General features: G+C 65.5%; 2 protein-coding genes across 14 annotated transcripts in view; one reads left to right on the top strand and one right to left on the bottom strand.

Annotated features, from left to right (window-relative positions):
• The window catches only part of TBC1D2B (TBC1 domain family member 2B), a 43,283-nt gene extending 27,503 nt beyond the window's left edge, over positions 1-15,780 (top strand). For 12 of the 13 annotated variants that reach the window (XM_039858338.1, XM_039858340.1, XM_039858339.1 and 9 more), the window contains 9 exons: positions 24-256; positions 938-1,333; positions 1,922-2,032; positions 2,870-3,063; positions 5,042-5,536; positions 7,251-7,368; positions 9,635-9,820; positions 10,198-10,319; positions 12,937-15,780. In XM_039858338.1, the coding sequence (XP_039714272.1) occupies positions 24-256; positions 938-1,333; positions 1,922-2,032; positions 2,870-3,063; positions 5,042-5,536; positions 7,251-7,368; positions 9,635-9,820; positions 10,198-10,319; positions 12,937-13,132 (2,051 nt within the window). In that variant the 3' untranslated portion in view covers positions 13,133-15,780. The remainder of the gene's footprint in view (positions 1-23; positions 257-937; positions 1,334-1,921; positions 2,033-2,869; positions 3,064-5,041; positions 5,537-7,250; positions 7,369-9,634; positions 9,821-10,197; positions 10,320-12,936) is intronic. The other variant, XM_039858351.1, reaches the window with a different exon arrangement.
• A 1,864-nt stretch (positions 15,781-17,644) lies between these two features.
• Positions 17,645-24,476, bottom strand: part of ADAMTS7 (ADAM metallopeptidase with thrombospondin type 1 motif 7) — a 26,797-nt gene continuing 19,965 nt past the window's right edge. Inside the window, exons 15-24 of the mRNA XM_039858326.1 lie at positions 24,456-24,474; positions 24,217-24,358; positions 23,595-23,721; positions 23,064-23,277; positions 21,420-22,793; positions 20,643-20,795; positions 20,269-20,439; positions 20,033-20,179; positions 19,203-19,365; positions 17,645-18,007 (exon numbers count right to left, since the gene is read on the bottom strand). Of these exons, the coding sequence (XP_039714260.1) occupies positions 17,850-18,007; positions 19,203-19,365; positions 20,033-20,179; positions 20,269-20,439; positions 20,643-20,795; positions 21,420-22,793; positions 23,064-23,277; positions 23,595-23,721; positions 24,217-24,358; positions 24,456-24,474 (2,668 nt within the window). The 3' untranslated portion in view covers positions 17,645-17,849. The remainder of the gene's footprint in view (positions 18,008-19,202; positions 19,366-20,032; positions 20,180-20,268; positions 20,440-20,642; positions 20,796-21,419; positions 22,794-23,063; positions 23,278-23,594; positions 23,722-24,216; positions 24,359-24,455; positions 24,475-24,476) is intronic.

The raw sequence follows: 24,476 nt of genomic DNA, 5'->3' as shown, positions 1-24,476 counted from the left end.
AAACAAGCTTTGTTTTCTCGCAGGAGCGACTGGCTCGGGATTTCCCTTTGATTTTGGACGTGCTCCTTACAAAGGAAAGCGCCCTTTGAAAGACATGATCGGATCGTACAAAAATCGTCACAGTAGCGGTGACCCTTCGACCGAGGGGACATCGGGCAGTGGCGGTGCCGGCAAGCCCGCCTCCGAGGTGCAGCTGCAGGTCCAGAGCCAGCAGGAAGAGCTGGAACGACTGAAGAAAGACCTGTCCAGTCAGAAGGTACCTTTTCCCCCTCACCCTCCGCTCTCGTCCCCCACGCAGGCGGCCGGGCCGGGCCGGGGCACGTCCTGGCTCCCGTGTATCTCTGAGTCCTCTTTCCCAGAGGGTCCTTTTCCCCTGAGAGTTTTATGGTCAGTGTAGCCATGGCCTCTGTCCCGGGCCCTGCCACTCTGCTCCATCATTTGTTCAGAGACATGCGAACGCCCAAGGAGGGTCAGCGGAGGGTGTCGTCTGCCCCACCCACTCCCGCCGACACCCGGTCCCCGTGCGCCTCAGCCCCGAGTCCACGAACAGGGGTCGAGTGCCTTTCCACAACCTCCAACGGCAGCCCCCTTCTGAGCCGGTGGGACCCGCCCGCCCTTGGCTGCTCGGCGGACCCATGAGCTCTGCAGCTCAGAGTCCTCTTCCCGGCGACCGCTTACCCAGCGCCACGGCTCACTGCAGCGCGTGCTCCTCATTTCCTGTTTCCTGCGGCTGTTCTCTGTGGACAGTCTTCATGGAGTACGTTTTTTTTTTTTTCTTTTTTATTTTTGAGATTCTTCAAGAGGAAGTTTGGCACTAAAACGTTTCCAGTAACGTGTCTGCCTTTCCTCAAACCCCAGGGGCCGCTCGTTGCCGAGTGGTCACACTCTGCTTCCCCTCCCTCCCCCGCCCTCCCTCCCGTCCCGCTGTTGGGCCCAGGAGCTGGTGCGGCTGCTGCAGCAGACGGTGCGGTCGTCCCAGTACGACAAGTACTTCACGAGCAGCCGGCTGTGCGAGGGGGTCCCGGAGGACACGCTCGAGCTGCTGCACCACAAGGATGACCAGATCCTGGGCCTCGCCAGCCAGCTCGAGAGGTTCGGCCTGGAGAAGGAGAGTCTGCAGCAGGAAGTGAGGACGCTGAAGAGCAAGGTGGGCGAGCTCAACGAGCGGCTGGGGATGCTGATGGAGACGATCCAGGCCAAGGACGAGGTCATCATAAAGCTGTCGCAGCAGCTCAGCGACTGCGAGGGCGGCGCGTCCTCTCCCACCTGGGCGCCCACCTCCCCCGTGGCCGCCCCCGCCGGCCGGGACCAGCTGGAGCTGGACAGGCTGAAGGTGAGAGCGGGCCATGGGCTCCGACGACCGGGCCAGGAAAATTTCAAACCCCTCTGAACAGTCTCTGTCCATCGACGTCAGTTCAGGCCGACCGGCCTCAGGGAGGTAATAGCGGGACAGCGGAGCCGCTGTGCCCGACGGGACTTCCGGTCCCGTGGTGACCAGCCTGCTGGGCAGCGTCCTTGGCAGTGCAAGGCAGTCCCCTGGCGCTGCCATCCCTCCGACCCTCCCAGCCCGCTCCCCTCTCTGGCTCTGAGACACCGAGCGGTCCGTGTACGCAGCCTTAGGGCTCCGTCATTCCGCGTGGCCCGCAGACGCTGCGTCTCGGCCCCAGGGGTCAGGTCGGGGAAAACCGCCACCATTACAGAAAGCTGCTTCCCAGTCCCCATCATCTCGGCGGAGTCCCTCCTGACTCCTCCTGCCCCAGAGGTTCACGGGAAGGTGCCTGACAATCCGCTTTCGGCTCCTCAGGACCCGCTCCCACTTGGCAGGGCTGTGCGGCGAGGCAGTAAAATAGCGATCCTGTCCAATGATTAATTAGTCAACGTTCAACCCGTGTGACTCGATGGTTTTTTTCCCCCCCAACAGGATAATCTACAGGGGTACAAAACCCAAAACAAGTTTCTGAATAAGGAAATTTTGGAACTGTCCGCTCTGCGGAGAAACGCAGAGCGAAGAGAGCGTGATCTCATGGCCAAGGTGGGTCCCGGCGGGGGCCCCCCACGGACATGCGGGGGGGGTGTGGTCAGCGGCCCCAGAACAGCCTCGGAATGCACAGCTGTGGCTCCCCACGTCCGCGCCTGGAGCGGGGTTCACGGGAAAACGTGAGACACGGTTCCGAGTCCCCACGTTCGGGCCGTTTGGGCTTTGGCGAATGCTGCTGGGCCGCGTGAGTTTGTTTCTCACGTGTAAACAGGGCTGGTGAGGACGGCGCGTCCCTCCTGAGCCCGACGGGGTTGGTGCGAGGGTCAGATGTGGTTGTGGCTGCAAAGTGGACGTCACAAACACTGGAGTGAGCGAATGAAGTTCAGTGACACTCACGTTAGCAGTGACCTCACCTGCCTTCCGAACCGCCCCGTCTCCCCACACCTCCTTCCTGCATGTTTTCCAGGGGTGTATTTGATTTGTCTGATGAGGTGGCAGAGGGGAGCTGGTCCTGGGTCACGGCCCTCCGAAGGTGTCGAAGTAGCATGGGGTAGCCTAGCCGCTCATGGCCCATGCGCCAAGGGCACTCAGTTTGACCTCAGTAATGGGCGTGTGGCCTGGTTCCTGCTGCTCACCTCACCCCTGTCCACAGCTGGCGTGTCGGCATCCAGACGTCTGCTGTGCCAGGCCCCCTAGAAGGAAGGGGGCCAACGGCGGGCCACTTTAGACAGGACAGGGGCCTGCAGCATAAACGAATCTCTCATTTCTGACTCAGTGTCTCTGGCTCCCTTCCTAGTAGTTTTCGGCTTGTCATTCATCGACTGCTCGTGGCACAGGCTTGCTTTTCCTGTGTCTCCGTCTGCACAGAGGTAACCGCCACTTTCTCTGCAGTATTCCAGCCTAGAAGCCAAGCTCTGCCAGATAGAAAGTAAATATTTGATCTTGCTGCAAGAAATGAAGACACCGGTTTGCTCGGAGGAGCAGGGACCAGCCCGGGACGTCATAGCCCAGCTGCTGGAGGACGCGCTGCAGGCCGAGGGCCCGGAGCAGCCGGAGCAGGCGTTCGTGAAGCCTCGTCTTGTCAGGTACGGTGCCGGCGACTGTGTGTCTGACGCCCCCCTTCCTCAGCAGCAGTAGCGATTGGTTCACGGGGAACTTTACACAGCCCTGCATCACACACAATGCTCACGATCCTGCCGAGTCATGAGAACAGATCAGCTCACCGTTCTTGCCGTGATGACCCAGTGATGGAGCTGGGGCTTTCGATTCCGAGACCTTCCTCCCCCATCCCACGCCAGGCCACACGGTGGCCCTGGTTCTGGTCCCGCTGCAGGCGGCCGGTCCTCGCGGGCAGGAGCCTTCCCCTGAGACGCGCGCACCCTCGGGGGGTTCCAACCACGGGGGCCCCACTCGGGGACTGGGCCCCCTTTGTAAGAGGGACGCTTCGGTCACCTCACTCTGGTTCAGAACTCGCCGAGAGTCTGACGCCAGCCATGAACACACTTAACGCCACCACGCACTTGGACACACACACGGCACTATGTGCGGTTGTCGGAAAATTGCAGTCTGGAAGCCTGTGGTGGTTCTTGGCTTGAGAACCTTCACGTCCAAGTTTCTGAAAAAGGATTTTCCTAAACTGCTAGAGCTAGGAGGGTCTGCGGGTTCCCTGCGCCCCGCCCCACCCCGGCCCCAGGCAAAGCCTGGCCTCAGGCGCACACAGGCTGCGCCTTCTCTGTGCCGTGGCTGTGGCCACATTGCCTGGGCCACCTGCACGACAGCTGACAGCTGACATGCCGTCGGGGTGCGGTCAGCACCGTCGTGCGAGCTGCCGCCGAGGTGTGCGCGGGAGCCGCGGCAAGGGGCTTCGCGTGCCGTGCCCGGCGACGTGGTGTGTTCGTCCTCAGTCCACAGACACGGAGGCTGGGGCCGGGGCGCCGCAGGGACCCGCCCAGAGTCACCCAGCCGGAGCGGAAGGGCGACGCCCCCGCCCGCACAGCCCGCTCTGGGGGTGCCGCGTCGTCTTTTTCCTGCGTCTTGGGCTCTTTTCGTGCTGTGTGTTTTCAGCCGTTACGCAGAAGTGGAACAATGACTCTGTTCAGCGACTTGGTGTAACTTCCGATCGCGGAAGATTCCGGACGTGCCGAGTAGCAAGCAGAGTCCGCGCCCTCTGCCGGCGCGCCCCGGCCTCGGCAGTCCTCAGTGCTTGCGGTCCTTGTTCCCACCGCCCCCCGGGAAGGTTGCAGAGCAAATCCGGACGTGACATTTCACTTTTTAACACTTCGCGAGCATGTCTAACTGGCGGCACTTCCTCACGCTCTCACCTCCCCACGTTCCTGCCCTTTTCTGCTCTTCCGTTCCCTTCCGAAACCGTCCACGCGACGCGTGCCTCCCATGCGGTTCTCACCGTCCGCGCGTCTGCTGCGCCCGCCCTCCCTGCCACGGTGCACGTGCCACCTGCCTTCCTCTTCCACTGTCACAGGCGCCCGTGCTGACGCGAGGTCACCGGGTGACCCGGGACGACTGCCTGTCTTAGGTCCTGTACCTGTCACGCCATCCGCAGTGTCCCTCCGCCGCGTCCTGTTCGCAGCGTGGTCCCAGGTCCCAGGGCTTAGGCGTGGACGTCTCTGCAGCTGCCGTTCCGCCCACCACTTCATCCCGCACGTCTCCCAGATATCCTCCTTCCTGCCTTTTCCGGTTTTAGGAGGGTGTCTCTCTGACAAATTCGTGTATCTGTGCGATACGTAAAGACAGACGTGTCTGTGTTAACGTAGCCAAAGTTATCAGCCTTTTTTTGTGGTGTCGCTCGTATTATCTTCTGCGCTTTCCACCTTTTCTCTTCCTGGATAGCATCGAAAAGAGATCCGATGTAGTCTTTTTCCACGTGGGTAGCCGATTGCCCCCACGCCGCCGATGGAGAACGTCCTGTCCTCACGGAGCTGGAATGCCGGCTCACGCAGCAACGTGCCGGTGACACCTGGGCTGGTGCCCAGCTTCTCTTTGCCGCCGTGTTGGTCTTTCCGCCGAGATCGCGTCGTTCATGTCTCCCTTTGCTTTTCTCCACAGCGAGTATGACATTTATGGGTTTAGGACTGTCCCCGAGGATGACGAGGAAGAGAAGTTAGTCGCCAAAGTGCGAGCCCTGGACCTGAAGAGCCTGCACCTCACCGAGAGCCAGGAGGTGTCCACGGGCGTCAAGTGGGAAAACTACTTCGCCAGCACGGTGAACCGGGAGATGACGTGCTCGCCGGAGCTGAAGAACCTGGTCCGGGCAGGCATCCCGCACGAGCACCGCTCCAAGGTGTGGAAGTGGTGCGTGGACCGCCACGCCCGGAAGTTCAGGGACGGCGCCGAGCCCGGCCACTTCCAGGCCTTGCTGCAGAGGGCGCTGGAGAAGCAGAACCCGGCCTCCAAGCAGATCGAGCTGGACCTGCTGCGGACGCTGCCCAACAACAAGCACTACTCCTGCCCCACCTCCGAAGGCATCCAGAAGCTGCGCAACGTCCTGCTCGCCTTCTCCTGGCGGAACCCGGACATCGGCTACTGCCAGGGCCTCAACAGGTGCGTGCTCGCCCGCAGGTCGCGCCTGCCTGCCTGCCTGCCCGCCTGTCGGCCGGGTCACCTGCAGGCAAAGCCCGCGGGGCCTCTGAGCTGAGCTCGGAGGACGTGGCACGGAGGTCTCACAGAGATCTGCCCCCAGGTGGCCGCCTGGCCCTGGGCCTCGCATGCCTGGTGCCGTGCGCTGTGTCTGCCCTGTCTCTGCTCACCGTGGGCATCGCGGTGCATGCTCACATGCCTCTCTGTCGTGAAAGAGGACGACGGGGGTCAGCGAGGACGTGGCAGCTCTGCGTGCGCTCCGGGACGCCTTGTGCGTCAGCTGACACGCATCGCGGCTGCCACGGCCTTCGCGGTCCTCGCCGTGCCGACCTCTTGATGTCCCTGCCTCTGAGGCGAGCCTGTTGCAGGAAGAACAGCGTCGACCGGAATGTCGCTCGCTGAGACCTGAAAGCCGTGCTTTCCGGGAAGTCATCGCCCGTGGGAACAGGGTGGCATCTCTGCCCGAACGGAAGAGGGACTCGGGCTGCTCCTCTGGGGTCCCCGCTGAAGAGAACGCCCGTGACCAGGGGCCTGCCTGAGAAAGCAGCCTTGTTTTGCTTGGTCCACACCGCATGCTCGGCCTGGAATCCTGGGCTGGGACACCCCGGAAGCCCGAGGGGCCTGCGGGGCCAGGCACACGCACGCTGCCGCGGTTGTCACAGACTCGGCTCTTCCACGTGCTGGCAGGTTCCAGAAAGTCCAAGTTCTCCGCCTTCCCACTCCGGTCGCCATAGGGCCGCTGAATTTTCAATCTTACTGGAGTTTTTATTTCGACGTATTTTGTGCATGCCTCTGAGAACCCGAACTTTCGTGGGAGACCGCTAGCCTTTCGCAGTGACTCCGGCCACCGTCCCGACAGCCCCCGAAGGCTCTGCTGCTTCAGCCTCGCTCCTGTCCGTGGCGTCCTCGCGCCGTGGGGTCGGCGTCTGTGCCCGCGTGTCCCGTGCGTCCACACGTTTCCGCGCTCCAGCCCACTCACGCCCTGGTCCACCTCCCCCAGCTCTTTTTTACTTAACTTCACGTTAGATGAGTTTGTTATAATTTTACCTATGGAAGGAAAAACAGGCAAAGCCACATCTGAGAGGCGGTGTTGGGGGCTGTCCCGGGAGTGCTGCCCGCGAGCTCCGGGCCAGAGGCCGGGTCGTTGTGGAGAAGCTTCCTCTGCTGCTTCCCTTCCTCCCGCCCCGAACGCCCGTCACTCCAAGCCACGCCGGGGGCGGCTACATAATCAACCTCTCGACTAGTGACTAGCGACAGCGGAAGCGGCAGCCCTCGCCGGCTCCAGCGCGCCCGGCCTCCCCGCTCGGCCGCGCGCACGGCGCCCTTTCGTGTGTCAGGCAGAGCGGCGTCAGGATCGTGTCGTCTCCTCCATCACCTCTGGGCTTTTCATGTATAGAAAGATTAGCTGGAACTTCTCGAACGACAAACTCAGAATTGACTACGTTAGCAACAGTCTCATAATGAAAACTTTTTTTAAAATGAGGCTGCTCAGTCGTGGGAAACAGTCCCATCGCCATTGAACAAAGCCCGCGGAAGGGGTGGGGGCAGAGACGGGGCTGTGCTTCCCGTGCTGCGGGACATGGCCGCGAGGGGCACCCCCGTCCCCCGCAGGAGACCGGTCGGGGCCTCGGGAGGACGGCGCGGGGCTGGCGCTCACCTGTTCCCCCTCGGTGCCTAGGCTGGTGGCGGTGGCCCTGCTGTACCTGGAACAGGAGGACGCCTTCTGGTGCCTGGTGGCCATCGTGGAAGGCTTCATGCCCCGGGACTACTACACGAAGACGCTGCTGGGATCCCAGGTACGGGGCCGGAGGCTCCGCGGTGCCTCGTGGGCGCGCGGCTGGGGTGGGCGCCCCATGCGGGCTTCGGCCCCGCCCGGCCCGGAAGAAGGTGCGCAAGGCGGGCGGCCTCCGGCCTCCGCGGCAGGCCGCTGTCGGTGAGCCGGTGAGTGCGGGCCGGGCGCCGATGCCCAGGCCGGCAGAGGGGCTCTTGGGCGCGGCGACGATAAAGCAGCCCGCAGCGGCCACCGTGGCCACCGCTGCTCGGGTCTCTCCTCCAGCCAAGTCCTGCCCGAGAGCCTCTGTCCTGGCCGCCGCCGTGCCCATGCCCCGCTGCATCTTCTGCCCGGCGTGCGCCAGCCTGGCCTCCTGCTCACAGGGTCCCCCACCCCCCCGCCCGGCCCCCGGGTTGGCCCAAGCAGGAGACGAGGACGCCGGGGAGGAGGCGAAGGCGTTTCTCCCGCTCTCCCTCGTGGGCTGTGCCCGGCAGTGGACGCCTCTCCTTCACAGCACGGCGTCCGAGGGACCCCCCGCTCTAGCCTGGGGGTGGCCCCCTGCCCTGCCTCTGCCCCGGGCCACCTCTCCATCAGCCACTTGGCTCTCAGCTCTTGTCACTGGGGTGACCATCTCCCTGGGTAAAGTCCCTTTGTCCTCACGGTCTGGAGTGGTCTCCGAGTTTTACTTTCAAGTTGCATCTGCCATTCATAAGCGGCCGGGCCAAGGGCCCCATGGTCAGCGGAAGCCAGGCCCGCCCTCCCGCAAGCCGTACCATCTCTGTGCCTCAGTTTCCTTATCTGTAATTTGCACGTCACACCCCCCTCAGGAGAGTGTTCGAGGCTGAATTCAGATGACTCGTTAAAGGAGTTTAACATGATGTTTAGAACCCTGTCAGAATTCCGCGAAATGATTAATATTATTATAGGCAAAAACGAAAGGCCTATTTTAAATACGTGGATTTAAGATAAAACGTGTATCACGCTGTCACATAAACGTAGACGCAAACACTAGGGAGACTGTCTCCCCGACACACACACGTCGTGAACGTGATAGGTGCTCAGTAAAGAGAAGAAGGTGAGTGTCATCTGCCCAGCCGCTGGACAACCACTCCCTGCCCCTTCCCACCACCCCGATACATTCAGGGGTCCAGACCAAGGGCACGCTGTGCCCCAGCTGGTTCCCGTTACAGCACGTGCGTGCTCCCACGTCATTACACACTTTTCCACCATCACGATCAGTGGCCATGATGCTCCGTAGGCTGACCGTGTGCTGCAGCTGACCATCCTCCTAAGATGACATTGCAGTAGGCTGTCCTACAATGGGGACGGTGCTGTGCGTTCCCTGTCAAGCCGCCTCCTGCCTGGACCAAGGCCCGAGCCGGCGTTCCCCGGCTGGCTGCTGCACGCCTGCACCTCCGCCAAGCCGCGGGCAGCTCGCGAGCGAGGCACCGTCTGCCACCTGGCCGGGAGGAGGGCCGTGTGCGGGGCCTCTCCCGCTTCAGGGCCAGCTCGCAGGTCCCTGCCTGTCAGGCACCTTCAGCCCAGACCCTGCAGGTGTGGTGAATCACGTGGCCATCACTCGGTCTTGCGGTCAGCTGTCCCTCTCCCTTGCCAGTTTACATCCCCTTAAAGGCAGCCTCTGGTCCCCGTTGTCTCTGGTCCCAGCACTGGCCAGTGCCGGGCGGGAAGCACGTGCAGATACGCAGCTGTCATTTCAGTGTGGAGACGAGAAACGGCAGCCGGAGACAGGCACCGTCACTAGTGACCGAGGCTGACGCTGCCCAGGGCAGCAGCGGGGCTTCCGGGGGGACCGGGCACGTGGCCCTGGCCCACCCAGGCCACCCAGCTGCTGAGCGAAAGAGCCGAGCTTAACGCCGGGCCGCCCGACGCTGGGCTTCGCCACCCTCACTGCCCCAGCCAGCCCAGGGAGACTGCTGGGTGGACGTGGTGACATCTCACTTCCGCTCTGGCCCAGGGGCCGGGTTGGGGGCCCTTTGAAGCAGCACACGCCGTGCTCACGTGTGGCTGGGCAGGGCTGGTGGCCCCGCAGGCTCAGTGCCACCAGCCCTGGGCACTCGGGGCACAGGAGCGGGTTTCAGGCCAAGGGCGCCTGTCCCCTGCCTGTGGAAGGGTGACGGCCCCAGGCATTCGGTGAGCACCTGCAGCGTGCGAGGTCAGGGCCCAGCGGCTCGCTCCCAGCTGAGCCCCACGCGCACCCGGAGCCGCCGGCCTCCCGTGCGCCGCCCGCCCCGTGGCGGACGCTGACGCCGCCCCCTGCGCCGCCCGTCCAGGTGGACCAGCGGGTGTTCAGAGACCTGGTGAGCGAGAAGCTGCCGCGGCTCCACGCCCACTTTGAGCAGTACAAAGTGGACTACACCCTCATCACCTTCAACTGGTTCCTGGTGGTGTTCGTGGATAGCGTCGTCAGCGACATCCTCTTCAAAATATGGGACTCTTTCCTGTACGAGGGACCAAAGGTGGGTGCTCCCTGGGTGGCTGTGATTCGGACCCTCGCTTGTTTGTTTCAGTAGTCGAGATAAAAATTGCCTGGAGGTGGGGCTTCCCAAGAGCTGGTTTTGATTTTACTGGAAACGATTTCCGGTTCTGTGTCCCTGCCTGGCGAAGCGTGAGCTGGATGTGGGAGGGTCCCTCAAAGCCGCTTCCCCACGAGGACGTTCTGGTCGTGGCTGGAGCGTTGCACAGCACCACAGTCCACTTTTCTGTCAGATGGGGCCCTGACTGTACCCGTGGGGACGTGCCTCGGGTCACGCGGCCGGCTGCCCCGGCCCGGGAGGCCTGTCCACCCCAGCCGCCGTGGCGCTTCTCTAAGCACAGACCCCTGTCCTTCCCACAGGTCATTTTCCGTTTCGCCCTGGCGCTTTTCAAGTACAAGGAAGAGGAGATCCTGAAATTGCAAGATTCGATGTCCATATTCAAGTACCTCCGGTACTTCACTCGCACGATCCTTGACGCGCGGTGAGTCCTGGGGGTTCCCCACCGTCCACTCCCTGCCCCCTCAGGCTCAGTGAGCAGGCGAGGAAGGAACGCGGCCTCCAGGGGGTCTCCCGAGGCCAGGGAAGAGCTGAGTGCAGAGACGGTTTGTGCATTTGTCCAGCAAGCCCAAGTCACAATGACCAGGGCAGCAGGCGCATGTGTGACAGGCATTCACGGGCGCCAGCGACATGGCAGGCCCTCGTCCAGGCAGCGACCAGGGAGCTCTGGCACCGGTTGCGAGGGGCTGTGGTGTGGCGCGGCGCGGCGCGGCCAGGCTGCCGTCCTTGTGGTGAGGACCGAGGTCGGCTGGAGCAGAGCTGGGCTGCCATGGCCCCGTAGCTCTGCCCAGGACTCGGCGCTTCTTCCTGAGAGTCGGGTCACTTCAGGGGCGTCGCAGGTGGAGCAGGACTGGCCGCTGGAGGCCTGGGGTCCAGGGGGCAGGTGGCGGCATGGTCAGGGTGTCCCCAGAGGCTTCCGTTCCCAGCAGCAGGGACTGAGGGCCCTGATGACCCATACGATCCCGGACAATGGGAGACTCCGGCTTTCTGGCCTGGGAGCCGACTGCTCAGCTCACCCGGTCAGCCAGGAGGGGCTGCAGGGCGCCAGTGTCGAGGGCTGGAGCGCCGGGGCTGAGGACCACACAGACCCGGGGTTCTGCTGGGCCGGGCCATGGGCCCCACGGACGTGACTTTGGCATGGGTGCTGGCCGAAGCCATCTCTGGCTTCCTGGAAGTCACCACTGTTTTGGGGGTCTTTTCCTTGGGAAGTGGATTTTTAGGATATTTTGGGGCTTAGTGCTGTGTCAACAACCACGACATAAGTTTTGCCAAGTGCAAGAGGCCATCTGAGAACAGCGTCTGCCTGCGAGAGGCAGCCTGTGTCCCGGGTGATGGAGGGTGTGCGCTGGCTCACAGCGGGTCCGGGTGACAGGTGACGAAGGGAGCTTCACCACAACAGCTGGCGCGTGAGGAGAGCATGTTGGTACCACCCCCCACTCTGGTCAGCCCCTCACAGTCTCCAGAAGTGGGGTGCCCCCGCCCACCGCAGCCAGCCCTCGCCATGCACCTGCAGCGCCCCCTGGTGAGCATGCCGCGTCCGCAGCACGTGGCTTCAGGAAGTCAAGGTCAGTGGACCAGAAGGGCCCAAGTGCGTCACTGAGCCCGCCCGGCTGGCCCCAGGAGGTGGGCTGGGCTGTTACGACGGCCCCGCCTCTGGTCCCCAGCTGTTGCCAGGGACACCGACAACAAGACAGAGGGCGGGAATTCTGAGTCACACGGGTCCAGAGGATGTCAGGTCACACGGAGCCACCCTTCCCTGCGTCAGGCCGTCTGGAGCCTCCAGCACGCCACACAGCGTCTTGCCCCTTAGCTGACCGTGGGGCACTCTCTCGTCTCCGGGCGGGGCGGCGAGTGACTTCCTGTTGTGCCTCAGTCAGCAGCAGCCAACTGAAGGAGCCCGTGAAAAACCCGAACATCACTTAGTGTTTTCTGCAGCAGACGCAGGATAGACGCCTGAGGTTCAGGTGTGGGGAGCCTGTGACTGACAGCGGAAGGTCGTGTGCCCTGGTCCGCGGTCAGCACGTCACCCCCCAGAGCTGCTCGCCAGCCCCGTCAGCCGAGCCGAGCCGAGCGGGCGTCGGAACCCGGTCAGCCCTCGCCAAGGCTGGCTGTGTCCAGGCGTCTCCTGCTCGGTGTCCCTCGTGTCCAGAGCATACTCCGAGGGCTCGGCATTTCAGGCGCCTTTCAGACCTTCGGCCGCCTTGTGGGAGGGCCTTCTGGTGGGAGTCGGGCGTAGCTAAGGACGGGGTGTTCTCCGTGAGCAGAGGGAGACCCCGAAGGGTGTGAGTTCTGACTCGGTGTGCCTCACGGCCGAGTGGCCTGGGCCGCAGAAGGAAGCAGGAGCAGGGGGCTTGTCCCCTACAGAGATGGGTCCTGGGCCGCTTCTGATTTGTGGCAGCCTTTCCTGGGGTTTGTGTCGTGTGAAGGCTTGGGGCATGGGGCATGGGGCATGGGGCGGGGCTCACTGGAGCAGGGTCCGTCCTCCGTTGTCACCTCCCGAGACGTCTGTGGCTGATCAGGGGCACAGGCACGGCCAGCGGGCTGTGGGCTGTTGTTAGATGTTTTTGTTGAATCGCTGGCCAGCGGTTGGGGAAGTGACCACGATTTAAGTGTTTATCGTGGATCGGAGCCTTGGGCTGGGGGTAGTGACACTCTCCGTGGACTGTGTCTCGGCCCTCGTGGTGACAGGTCTGATGGTCACCAGGAGGTTTGCGCAGGCGTCTGCCCGACCCCCCCGGTCCATCCGTGACAGTCTCCCTGACGTGCCTGTGCCGGCCTCACACTGGTGCCAGGGGCCCAGCCAGACGCTGTCCCGGTGTTCGTGGGTGGCCACCCCGGTGACCCCTGCCCTGGTCACCCCACTGAGGACCTGGAGGCTGAGAGGGCAGCAGCTCAGCTGCGCGTGCGTGGCCGCTGCTCAGGGCCGGCCCCAGGCGCCTCTGCTGAGGATGGCTGGCCTCGGGGCGGCGTACTTACGCCAGGCCCCAGCGGGTGCCCGGGCATCTGCCCGCACCGCTGAGCCTCGCCCTGTGTCCCAGCAGGAGGCTGACCGCCATCTCCTTCGGGGACCTGAACCCGTTCCCGCTGCGCCAGATCCGGAACCGGCGCGCCTACCACCTGGAGAAGGTCCGGCTGGAGCTGACGGAGCTGGAGGCCATCCGGGAGGACTTCCTGCGCGAGCGCGACAGCAGCCCTGACAAGGGCGAGCTGGTCAGCGACGAGGAGGAGGACACCTGAGCGGCCCCCACGCGCCGCCGCCGAGCCTCTCGCCTCCACAGCCAGGCACAGTGCGGGCGACACGCAGAGATGCGCCCTTTGCACCCGGGACGCGCCACCCGTGGCTCTGCCTGGCGCCCGCTGCGCGTCCTCCTTCCCACTGAGCGGGGCCCTCCTGCCCTGCGCTTGGCCTCGGGCCCATCACGCGTTCCCACCGCGCTCCCCGGCGGCTCTCCAGAGCCCGTTCACCGTGTCCGTCGGCCATGCCGCTGTCTCCCTCAGAAGCGCCCGCACCGCACGGCCGCCCCCTGCACAGCGGGTGCCACGCACTCACCCGCAGGCCCGAGCGGCTGCCGTGGTGTGGGGAGGCGGGTGTCCACGGCTGTTGACTCCCCCAGCCTCGCCCTTTCTGGAACAGCCGCCCAGCAGTGGCTGCCCCCTGCCAGGAGACGCCACACTCACCGCACGCCCTGGCGTTGGCGGCCGGTGGCCCCTCGGGACGCCCCACGCTCATCTGCGCGTGGCTCTCGGGGCGTCGGAGTCGCTTGCACGCGTGGTGGGGATGCAGCTCCCGGGAAGCTGGCTCGTGCCCCAGGGCCAGCCTGGCCCCAGCCGCCTGGCTGAGGGTCCGTGAGAAGCTCTTCTGGGCTTTTTTAACAGGGCCGGGAACACTGGGCAGCCGGAAACTGAGGCTGGTGTCCATGGCACAGCCAGTGCGTCCAGTGTGTCCTTTGCCTGGCCGGGGCCACCGTTGCCGGGGCTGGGAAGTGCCTTTCTTGGGGCCAGAGCCTGGGCAAGCCGTGCAAACGTGGGCCCTCCCCGCTGCCGCCAGCACCCCCTCCCCTTCCCCCTGCGGCACGGCCTTGCTCAGGGGCCAGGCTGCCTGGCGACCTCCGGGCGCTTGGAGCCCAGGAAAACGGCTTCCCACGGGGAGGGCGGGTTGGCCGACTCCACGGACCGTCAGTGGTGTGTGAATGTCTGTGTTTTCTGGCGCAGTGTTAGTCAAATGGGAAAGAAGCTGTTCTGAATGGAGTTTTTGCATTACCTAGAAGAAATTGGAAGTAATCGCTCGCTGACATATGTGACACTCTGAGACTCAGAGCCGACACGGTGTCACTCGAAGATGTGCCTTTTCAGGAAGCGTGGTTTCTGTGTTTGTGACCGTCAGCCTGGAGCAGCATCGTGGCTGGTGCCGTGTCAATGCACCAGCCTGAGCTCAGCTGCTGTCTTTGGCCGAGTTGGTTCACCTGGTTTTCACTGTGTCGAGGGAGCCCCTCTCCATGTTTCCCCAAAAGCCTTTCTCTCTCTCTGGGCGTCAGACACATGCTTCTCCTCGTGCTGGCTTTGGGGGCAGTGGCTGGAGCTCTCGGCTCTTCCTTCAGGAGCTTGACCGAGTGGGGTCCACGGGGAGCCTCACTGGGTTTGGAGGTCCCCGCTGGGGATGCTGGAGGACGCCCCCATCTCCCGAGCGGCTGTCAGCCGGGGTGCAGTGGGAATGGGATCGGGCTCCACGCATCGCTCTAGACTCCAGTTTCCAAGGTGATTTTCCCTGCAACTGCCTGTTCTGAGGCTAAAACGCAGACTTTAGGAACAGGCTTATTCTATCTTTTTTGCCCTGAAGACATGTCCCCAAAGCGCCCGGTGCCTGCGTGTGGCTGGAGCATGAGGTTTCTGCCCTTCCAAGTGGCTGCAGGCTGAGCAGTAGGCGTGAGAGCAAAGCTGGTTGAGAGGTGGCCTGGGAACAGTGGCCTGCAGCCGGGGGACGTCCGGGCCCGGGGCCGACCGCCACCGTCCTGCTCCCCCGGACAGAGAGCTGGAGCAGCGGTGCTGGTCTGACTCCAGACGGGGGACGCCATGGGGCCAGCTCCTGGGGAACTGGAGGGTCCAGCCCACTCGTCCAGCCGACACCTAGGCTGCGCAGCCTCCGGCCAGCCGGCCCAAGTGCACCGGCCACGGCCACGGGGAGCCCCCACCTCACACAGGAATAGCCAGCGCTGTGTCGGCGGGAGTTTGTTTATGTGGTGAACATGTTAATATTTTTGTATATTTTACTATAATCTATATTTTTATAGGCTATTTTTATCAAGGTTTTTCTAGATCACGTACCTCTATTTTCTATAACGAGTTCTGTGTGCGTGGCTTCCTCGTATGTGTTTATGTGAACCCAGACCTCACAGATCGCTCTCCACTTGGGGCCACCTCCGACCCCTGGCCTTGACCATCTCAGACCTTGGCTTATGCACGGCCCCCTCCTCGCCCCAGGTGGCATCCGGTGCTCCTTGTCGTCATGCCGACAGCCGTCCCGGCCGCAGCTGAGACTGCTCGCTAGGGACAATTCTGTGTCAACTGCAGTTTATCAGTGTAAGAAGAATCCTAGGTGAATAGCCATTCCGTTTTCTTTTTTTAACTGAATGTTTGTATTATTGCACAATTCCCTCCCCTGCACGTGTGCGGGGTTGTCTTCCTGTGCGTGTCTGGGCATCCGGGCCTGCTGGGGGCCGTCTTTGCCAGCGGGGGGCTGGGTTCCGGCCCTGGAGGGCTCGGGGTGCTGCCAAGTGAGTCTTGCCTTTTATGTCACAGCGGCTTCCGTGCTTACTTTCAAGGTAAATTTTGGAATCGTCATATTAGAAGGTGAAATAAACTAATTTGTATAATGTTCTGACATAAAATGCAGTTACAGTCACTGGCGGGGGGCTCAGCCCCAAGGGCATGGAAGGGGCAGGGCTACAGAACCTGTCCGACCTGCGGGCTTGGGTGTTTCTGGGTTTGCTCTGGGGCGGGTGGGACAGGATGCCTTGGTCAGCAGGGGCAGCCCTGGGAGGCCCTAAGCCATGGCCCAGCTGCAGGTGTGGGCCGGGGGCACCGAAAGGGGGAGCCTCGGGCCGGAGCTAGAGCAGCCTCCGGCCCCGGGGGGTGGACACCCCCCCCCACCAGCAGTGACATGCCCTGCCTGAGTCACGGGTTGTTTGCCTCCCGCTTGGGATGACAGCTCAGGCCCAGCTGCCACTGGGGACACCCCCATCACTGGAAAAACAGAGTGACTAAGACGAAACACCCTTCCACGGTGCGTGGGCGGGGCTCCCGGGAGGGTTCCTGACACTCCGAGCCGACGAAGACCTGGCAAGCCTGTCTCCTCCTGGGGCGGGGCGCAGTGGGCCGGGGGCTCCCGAGGTCACCCAGCACAGCAGCAGTGGCAGCGCTGGGGCTGGGAGCCCTACATGAGGCCGTGCTCCCCATCCTTCACGAGGGCTGGGGACAGCCGTGGAGTCCTTTCCTCAGAGCGTGGTCCCCAGGGCCTCCTGGGGCCGGCCAGGTGTCCGCAGACAGACTGGAAGTGGGCCTGACGGCCCTCCACCCTGGGCGGGCATAGTGCTGCTCAGCCTCACCACTGTGCAGGCTGCTCAGGGACCCGCTTTCCCGAGACCGTGGAGACTGCCCTCTGCCCCGGCCACCGCGGGGTCTGCTCAGCGCCGCCTGCCTGCCTGGCCTGTGCGGACAGGGCCCGGGCCCTTGGCCGGTCACCCCTCCCTCGGAGCCTTGGGCCTCCCATCTGAAGTGGGGGGACAGGTGACGAGGGGGCAGCTGGGCTGCCACTGCCTCCCCCTCTCAACACGGGAGCCGTCCTGGGCCGGACACTGCCGACGCGCCCGGTCCCGGCTCCCACGGGGCAGTTTTCAGTGTCCCCCTGGGCCCAGCACACACCCACGCAGGGCCGCGGGGCCCAGGGCGGTGCCCTAAAGGTGTGCAGGGGGGCCGGCCCTTGGCAACACCGTGGGGAGGGGGACACCTCCCAGGAGTAGAGCTTGTGATCAGGATTTAAAAGGGTCAACTTCAAGGCTCCTGGGCAAAGGTGAAGGCTGGCTCCTGCGCAGGCCACGTCCTGGTGGAGGGGCTGTGCCTGGGAGGACGGTGTGAGCCCCTTCCAGCCCCCAGCCCCCCAGGCCCAGGCCACTTCAGAGCCCTCCGGCCCGCATGCTCTCTGCCGTGCACGCCGTCTGGCTCCGTGGCAGTGGTTTGGCTGGAAGGGGCTGTCGGGGGCAAGGGCCAGTATAGCTGAGGCCTGGCACCTAGGGGGGTGGTGAACGCGGGGTCAGACCCGCGGCCAGCCCAGCCCCTCCCCTGAGCATGGAGGGACAGGGGTAGCAAGGCCGTGGCTCCTCCCCCATCACCCCAGTCAACGCGCCTGGGACCTGCCCGTGGGGTTCCCAGACCCCACCACCACCGCTCCAGAGGGTCAGTCCCTGCCGGGGACGAGATGGGCCTCGCTGGTCGGGGGCATTTCTGTGAGACACAGGTCCGAGGGCTTTGGAGGAGACCAGGAGGGGCTAGGGGGCCTGAGCAGGGACCGACACCCCTGGGCCTTCGCCACGCTGCACCCTGCCCCCCGTTATCCAACCCTCGGAGGCGCGGCACCCACCTCCTCCAGGAAGCCCCGTACACTCAGGCTCCCCAGTCTCCGGTCCTCTCCCCTCCCCTGGACGGAAGATGGGGCCGTTGCAGACCTGGAGCCCCCCATCCAGGAGGAAGCCAGGCTGTGGGGGGTAGATGATCATTTATGAATAATCGTAACGTGTCACACAAACTGTTAGAATAAAAAAATACCTTTTAGGGGGATGGGGGACCCCAGCCCGCTGCGGCGGGGCCGGGGTAGCACCATGAGGGCACGAGGGGGTGGTGGACACTGAGGTCTGTGCGGCTGTCGGTGGTCAGTCTGTCTGTCCATGCACCCGGCTGGGGGTCAGCGGCGGGAGGCCCTCTGGTGGCCCCGGGAGGGGGCGGCGCGGCCGGGCGGGGGGCACGAGCGGCAGCACTGGGTGCGGACGGTGGGCAGCTGGCAGCGGCCGAGCAGGCGCAGCGTCTCACAGAAGCCGAAGGGCAGGCGGTCCCGCACGCAGCCTGGGGGGATCGTTTGGGGCTGAGGCTTGGCCGCCCTCCCTCCCTGTGCTGGCTGCAGCTATTTTGGGAAGCGCCATGCTTCCCACCCCGATCCTGCCCCCACTGCCGGTGACGGCCCTCAGCTGCTGCCCCGGGCCCTGCTGGCTCCAGCGGACGTCCCGGGGGAGCAGGACGGCGGCGGTCGGCCCCGGGCCTGGACGTGGCCCCGGCTACAGGGGAGGGCACGAGGCAGCAGACAGCTTTTCCACCCAGGCTGCGGGCAGCAGCTCCCAGCTACACAGCTGCAGATGTGTGTCTGCCTCCCCTGTGATCTCAGGCAAGCTCCGAACCTCAGGGGGAGGTCTGGTCCCCTCCTTCGTGGATACACCCTCCACAGGCAGGCGGATGTGGCTGTGCCATCAGCTGCCTCGCCGTGGTGACCTCACACCCTGGAGTTTCCCAGACTGCCAGATGTCCGGCCCCACGGACCATCAAAACATCCTGGGGGCTCCGGGGGCTCAGCGTCCACGTCACCCCCTGGCTGGCTCCAGCCTTGAACTCGGAGCTCGTGGCTCAGCCACTTGACCACCCCGGCTAGGTTCAGACCTCGTGAGGAAGGGAGCCTGTCTTCCTTCCCTGGGCGTCTCTGGGCCCTTCCCCCCGAGCCCTCACAGGGGCTCCCACCGGGGTGTTGCTGTCAGCCCTGGTGCACGAGCAGGTGGAGCCCAGGGCCGCACAGCGGGTGGCGGAAGCCCAGGTGGACACCGGGGATGGTTTCCTGTGCTGGGCACCAGGAAGGGCGCGTGAATGCACGTGTGTCCAGAGCCGCCTCCGGCTCTGGCCCTTGCTCCAGGAGGACCCAGCTGGCCCAGAAGCCACCAGCTGCTGGGAGGGCAACATTGGTCACTCCAGCAGCCCTCCTCTGGCCAGAGCTGGGTTGGGGGCCCCACAGGCCCGCGTGCAGGCTCAGGGACGTCCCTGGCCTCTCTCTGAGACGCAGAAGGGAAGAGCTTGCCCGAGGCCACACAGCAGCTTGGGGGCTGAGGCTACTGCCCTGAGCCCTCCCCTGAGCTAAAGGCTGCGCCTGGACTGGACTGCCCCGGTCCAGTCCCGCACGGCCCCAGCTTCTGTGTGGTGCCTTGTGGTCAGCAGTGCTGTAGGGCGACAGTTTGGGGATCCCCCATCTCCCCGGTGCTGTGTGGGGCGGGGCACTTACGGGGGGGCTCGGTAAGCTCGCAGTCCTGGGTGCCGCATGGCCGGGAGTTCTCAGGCCAGGCCTCGTGGCTGCACTGCTCACCGTCCTCCTCGGGCAGCCCCGTGTGGGTGTTGACACACCTGACCAGACGCCGCTGGACGCCGCCACCACAGGGGGCTGAGCACTGCGGGAGGAGGGCCGGGGTAGGGTGAATGCCTCTGTCTCGTGCTGGGGGGCCAGGCACCCCAGGGCCTGACACCCACTCCCTGCTCCCAGCCCATCCCTCAAGCCTCCTGCCTCCTCCTGCAGGGAGAGGGGACAAGCCTGAGGGGCCAGCACCTGGAGTCGGGCTTTGTTCTTCCCAGTTGGGGTCTGATGGTTTTCAGAAGCCCTAAACACAGTAATCTGTGGCAACTTAGTGGCAGGCCCTGTGCTCAGTGCCTCACTGTGGTTCACTGAACCCTCACAACCCCGTTTGCAGACGAGGAAGCATCTGGCAAGCAAAGTCAGCGGCCTAGGGTCACTCGGCAGCCAGGGGGACAAGGACCAAGATTGCCGGACCTCCGAGCTCCAGACAAACCTGCCCACTCGAGTCCTCGCTGGCCCGCTGGGGCCTTAGGCGGTTCCCTGGACACCCCCATTCGTCACACGCCTAGGACTTGGCACCGCTGTCCCCCAGGACCCCGCCCCCGACTCTTCAGGTCTCCGCTGTGCCGTCCCCTCTGGAACAGGCCAGCGCAGCTCACGCCCGCTCCTTAGTCCACGTCTCCCAGCGGGAGCCCGTCTGGCCGGCACTGTGCGCAGCGACCACACGGCTCTCCGTGCCCCTCGGAGCGTGGCCACCAGCTCACCTGGCCCCAGGGCCCCACTGCCCACTGCGTGCACGGCTGTGTGTTACAGGGCCGCGTGCTGTTGGGTCTGAGCGCCTCCTCGCAGAGGCCCGGCTCCGGGCAGGTCACCAGGCGCTGCTGCTGCCCCCCGCCACAGGCCTCGGAGCACTGGGGGCGCGACGGGCATGGAGAGGGGTCAGGGCCTGGCGAGGGCCCCAGCCACCGCCCCCCCCCCACCTCGGAGCCCCAGGCCTCACCTCCCTCCAGGAGGAGGTGTACCAGCTGAGGCACGGCTGGGCCCCGCAGGGCTGGCGGGCGGGTGGCGGTGCGGGCCCGGCCTGGCAGTGGAAGGGCCGGAGCGGCCGGAGGTCCCTGTCCACACACTGCACGTCCCGCACAGAGGAGCCTCCGCCACAGCTGCGGGAGCACTGGGGGCCGAGGGACACGTGTGCGGACAAACCACCATGTGGGGGCCGCCCCCAGTTGTGGCACGTCCCCAAAAACCCCAGGGACAGGCCGGGGCTGGCGGGATGGGACAGGGAGAAAGGCAGAGGGGCAGGTCACCGGGGAAGACGCAGAGTCAGGCCGGGCGCCGCCGCACGCGAGCCCCTCCCCCGCGGGGCTCACACACCTTGCTCCAGTTGCCCGCGTGCCAGGTGGCACAGGGCCGCAGGTGGCAGCGGCGGGCGGGCTGGGGCCGGCCAGCGGGTGCACAGTCGTCCTCCCGGCCGGAGCTGCAGCGCACGGGCCTCCAGACGGCGCCCAGGCCACAGGTGGTGGAGCACTGTGGGGGTGGAGGCGTGAGCGGGGTGCGGGGGCGCCTCCAGCCCCGGCAGCCAGCGGACCACCCCCCGGGGCAGCGATCCCCAGCCTTGCGGGAGACGGCGAGGACGAGACGTCCCCCTGTGCTCGCTGGGACCCAGGGGCACCTGGGAGGGGCGTCTGGTTGCTTGCTGGGCCTCAGCGTGTCCCCCCCACCCCAAGACTAGGGATCCGAACAGAAGGCACTCGCTTCTGCAGTGACAAGCGGGTGTCCTGGAGTGGGGACGTATCATTCCATGCTGCTCAGACCCCTGTGGGCCCTGACAGAGCAGGTGCAGCCCGGAGGGCTGGGCCAGGTGAGCTTGGGACCGTGCTGGGCACTGAGGGGCTGGGGCCATGGGAGGCGGCTGCCCCTGTCACAGCTGTGTGGGGACAGCTCCCTGTCCCTGGAGGCGTGCAAACTAGAGTGAGAGGGACCCTCCTCCCACTGCCCCTCATCCGTGCCCGCCCTGCCTTCCCGGCGGCCCCGGGGGACTCGTGGGACACAGAGAGATGGGCACTCCCACCCCACCCCCACGGCACAGGTGGGAAACGGAGGCCGCGGGGTCCTATCCGCCCCGCTCGCCCTGGCCCTGGCATCACTTGCCTCGCTCCAGCGTCCCACTTCCCAGGTGGCATTACTGGCTGGGGGCAGGTCCTTGGGGGACCCCTCCTCGGCCAGGCCGGGGTCTGGAATCTGGGTATCAGGGGCTCCACTGCTGTTGGCTGGACTGTCCCCAGCTGTTGCAGACAACAGAACCGAGCTCAGGGGCGCCTGAGGGCTAGGGGACTCTGCTCGGCCCGAGGGCGCTGGGCTCAGGGCGGTCACCCCAGGCGTGTGCCTTAGGCCGGTGGGGGTCATCAGAAGGAAGCTCCCTGTTACTGCCGGGGTCTGTGGCTCCAGCAGAGCCAGTCCTGGGGCCGGGAGGGCAGGCGTCCCTTGCTCCAGGGGACCGTCCCCGTCCCGGGCCTCCGGCAGAGAAGCGGTGGGACGGGCAGTGGGAGGGGACCCCCCCACGGTGGGCCACAGCTCACGGGCCACAGGCCCCAGGCCCCCATCCAGAGCCGGTTCCCAGGTCCCGGTCACGCGTGTCCACAACTGGGCCGAGTCAGGACCAGGAGAGGAGTGGACGGTGCTCGTGGAGGACAGAGGGGACACTGTGGAGCTCGGGGGCAGGTAGGGGGCCCCCTCGTTGTCCTCGGAGACCTCGTTGGTCCTCTCCCACCGAGGAGGGAGTGGGGGGCTTGGGCCGGACACCCCCGTCAGAGACTCGTCCTGGTCCTCGAGAGCAGAAGTCGTCTCTGTGCCACCAGCTGAAGCAGGGGTCCAGGGCAGGCCGGGGAGCCCAAGGTCTGGGGCCCCCATGGGGGTGTCCTCGGACCGAGTGACCAACAGGTTCCCCAGAGTCTGCTCTGAAGGTGGGGGCAGGGAGTGGCCGGCCTGGTCAGGCCAAGAGGTGGGGGACCGATCTCTCGGTGCTCGCTCCCCATCAGCCCCAGGAGGCTCCGGGGCAGGCTCAGGGGTGCCCACGGGGGGCTCGGCAGGGCTGCTCGGGGGTGGGGGCGTCCAGTCCCCTGTGGCCCCCAGGTCTGAGCTGGGCTCCTCGAAGGGCCCGTAGGACAGGTCCTCGTGGAAGGTGATGAAGTTGTAGTCGTAATAGAAGTCGTCGACGAACATGGGCTCCGGCTCGGGCACCGCCCCCTCGATGGCATTGCCGTCACCGGCCGGCCCGGGGGGTGATGGGCGCACGGGGCGGGGGGCCAGGTGGCGGGGAACGAAGTCCACTTCGTTGTAGAGCTCGTGGCTGAAGGAGCCGCTGCCCGAGCCTTCAGGGTCGAGCTCACCCAGGGCCCGTGGGCAGGGCGGCCGAGGGCAGGTAGCCTCGCCTGCTGGCCGCTGGGCCTCGTCGCAGGGGACACTGGTGTCGTTCATACAGAGGACACTTCGGTGCTGCGTGCCCGGCCCACACGTCACCGAGCACTGCAGGGGAGGCCAGGATGAGGAGCTCAGGCCAGAAGCTGGGACAGCGGAGTACCCTGCCCCTGCTCCACGTCAGAGTGGCCAGCCTCCTCTGACCCCACCGAGCTCGAGGCCGCGGCTCGTGGCTGTGGCATGCCAGGGCATCCCAGTGCCGAGGTTTGGGACAGGCTGGACCTGGAAAGTCCCAGCCCCCTCCCACCAGGGGACAGCCCAAGACCAACAGTGGAGCTGGGAGACCGGCCCCCCCGGGTCCCCCCACCTGACGCTCACCTGAGACCAGTTCCCCACGGCCCAGGTGGCTGGACAGGTCACGTTGCGGTTGCAAGGGGTTTCGGCAGGGGGCCGGGGCAGGTGTGCGCAGGCAGGGGGCTCCAGGGCACTCTGCTCGTCCAGCCCCACGCTTCGGACACAGAGCACGGCCCGGCGGGAGAGGCCCCCTGGCCCGCAGGAGCTGGAGCACAGCTGCCACTCCCCTGCCCACCACCTGCGGGGCAGCGGTGGCGTCAGCGCGGGGCTGGCTCGACCCCCAGGCACTCAGCGATTAGGCAGTCAGGTCTAAGCCCAGAGGACGTGTCCCCAGAGCTTAAAGCTCAGGGACAGGGCACAGCCTCCCTCGTTCCTGCCGCCCTCACCCCAAGGGGACCTGGGCAAGACCCGAGGCCTGAGCCCACACGGGGACCCGGTCCTCCGAGGCTGGGGCTGGGGGCCGGCAGGGCCTGGGGCCTCAGCCCGTTCTCTCTGCTCCCCACGGCGGTCCCTGGTGGGGCCTGCAGCGGGGGCCAGGGCTCAGGGCCGGCTCACCGGGCGGGGCAGGGCTCCTCACTGCACTTCCTCTGGCGGTCATCAGGCCGGCTCAGGGGGTCACAGTGTCCCTCGTCCACAGGCCCAAGCTGCCGCTCAGCGCAGTACACGCTCCGCCTCTGCATGCCTGCGGAGCCACAGGGCTCAGCCAGGCCCGGGCACCCAAGACCCCTGCCCAGCCACCCGGCGCCCAGACAGGGCCACCCCCGCACCCCGGTGAGGAACAGTGTGCAGGTCCTGCAGGATGGGGCCTCCTGGCTGGGAGGCCTCGGGCAGCTCACTTGGCCTTTCTAACCCTCGTCTGTACGTGGAAGTGACAATAACAGCTGCCTGGAAGCCCAGGCGTGAGGGTGACATGCGGTCACAGCTGTGCAGGCTCAGCCTGTGACTGGCACCTGGCAAGATGTCCACACGTGCCAGTGGCTGCGCGCGTGCAGATCCGCCCACGGCCGGGCTCTGTGCCTGTCTCACCGCATTTGCTCTCGGGGGACCTACGGGATGGACTGTCGCTAGCCCCCCTTTACAGATGGGGAAATTCCGGGCTCATGGTGGCCCCGTGAACGAGCGGTGGTGAGCTGGAGACTGAGGCGGGCGTCCCTGCCCAGAGGCTCGGGCCCCGCACCTGTGCCACAGGTGACCGTGCACTTGCTCCAGGGCCCGTGCAGCCAGGAGAACTCGGGCGGCGGGCCCAGGCCGGGGCCGTCCGCCTCCCGGTGGATGGTGTACTCGTAGCGCACCCCGGGGTTGCTCTCCTGGAACAGCAGCTGGGGGTGGGGCGGGCAGAGTGGCCGTGAGCACCGCGCCTCCCCACCCGCCCACGGCAGCCACCCTGAGGAGCCGCCCGGCCTTGGGGGCTCGCACCTGGATCCAGACGGGCTCGCT

This window comes from Pteropus medius, unplaced genomic scaffold (genome assembly GCF_902729225.1).
Source record: "Pteropus medius unplaced genomic scaffold, Ma_sr-lr_union100, whole genome shotgun sequence".
Classification (NCBI taxonomy): Eukaryota; Metazoa; Chordata; class Mammalia; order Chiroptera; family Pteropodidae; genus Pteropus; species Pteropus medius.
Note: the sequence above shows the minus strand (reverse complement) of the source record. Positions and strands in the feature narration are given on the sequence as shown.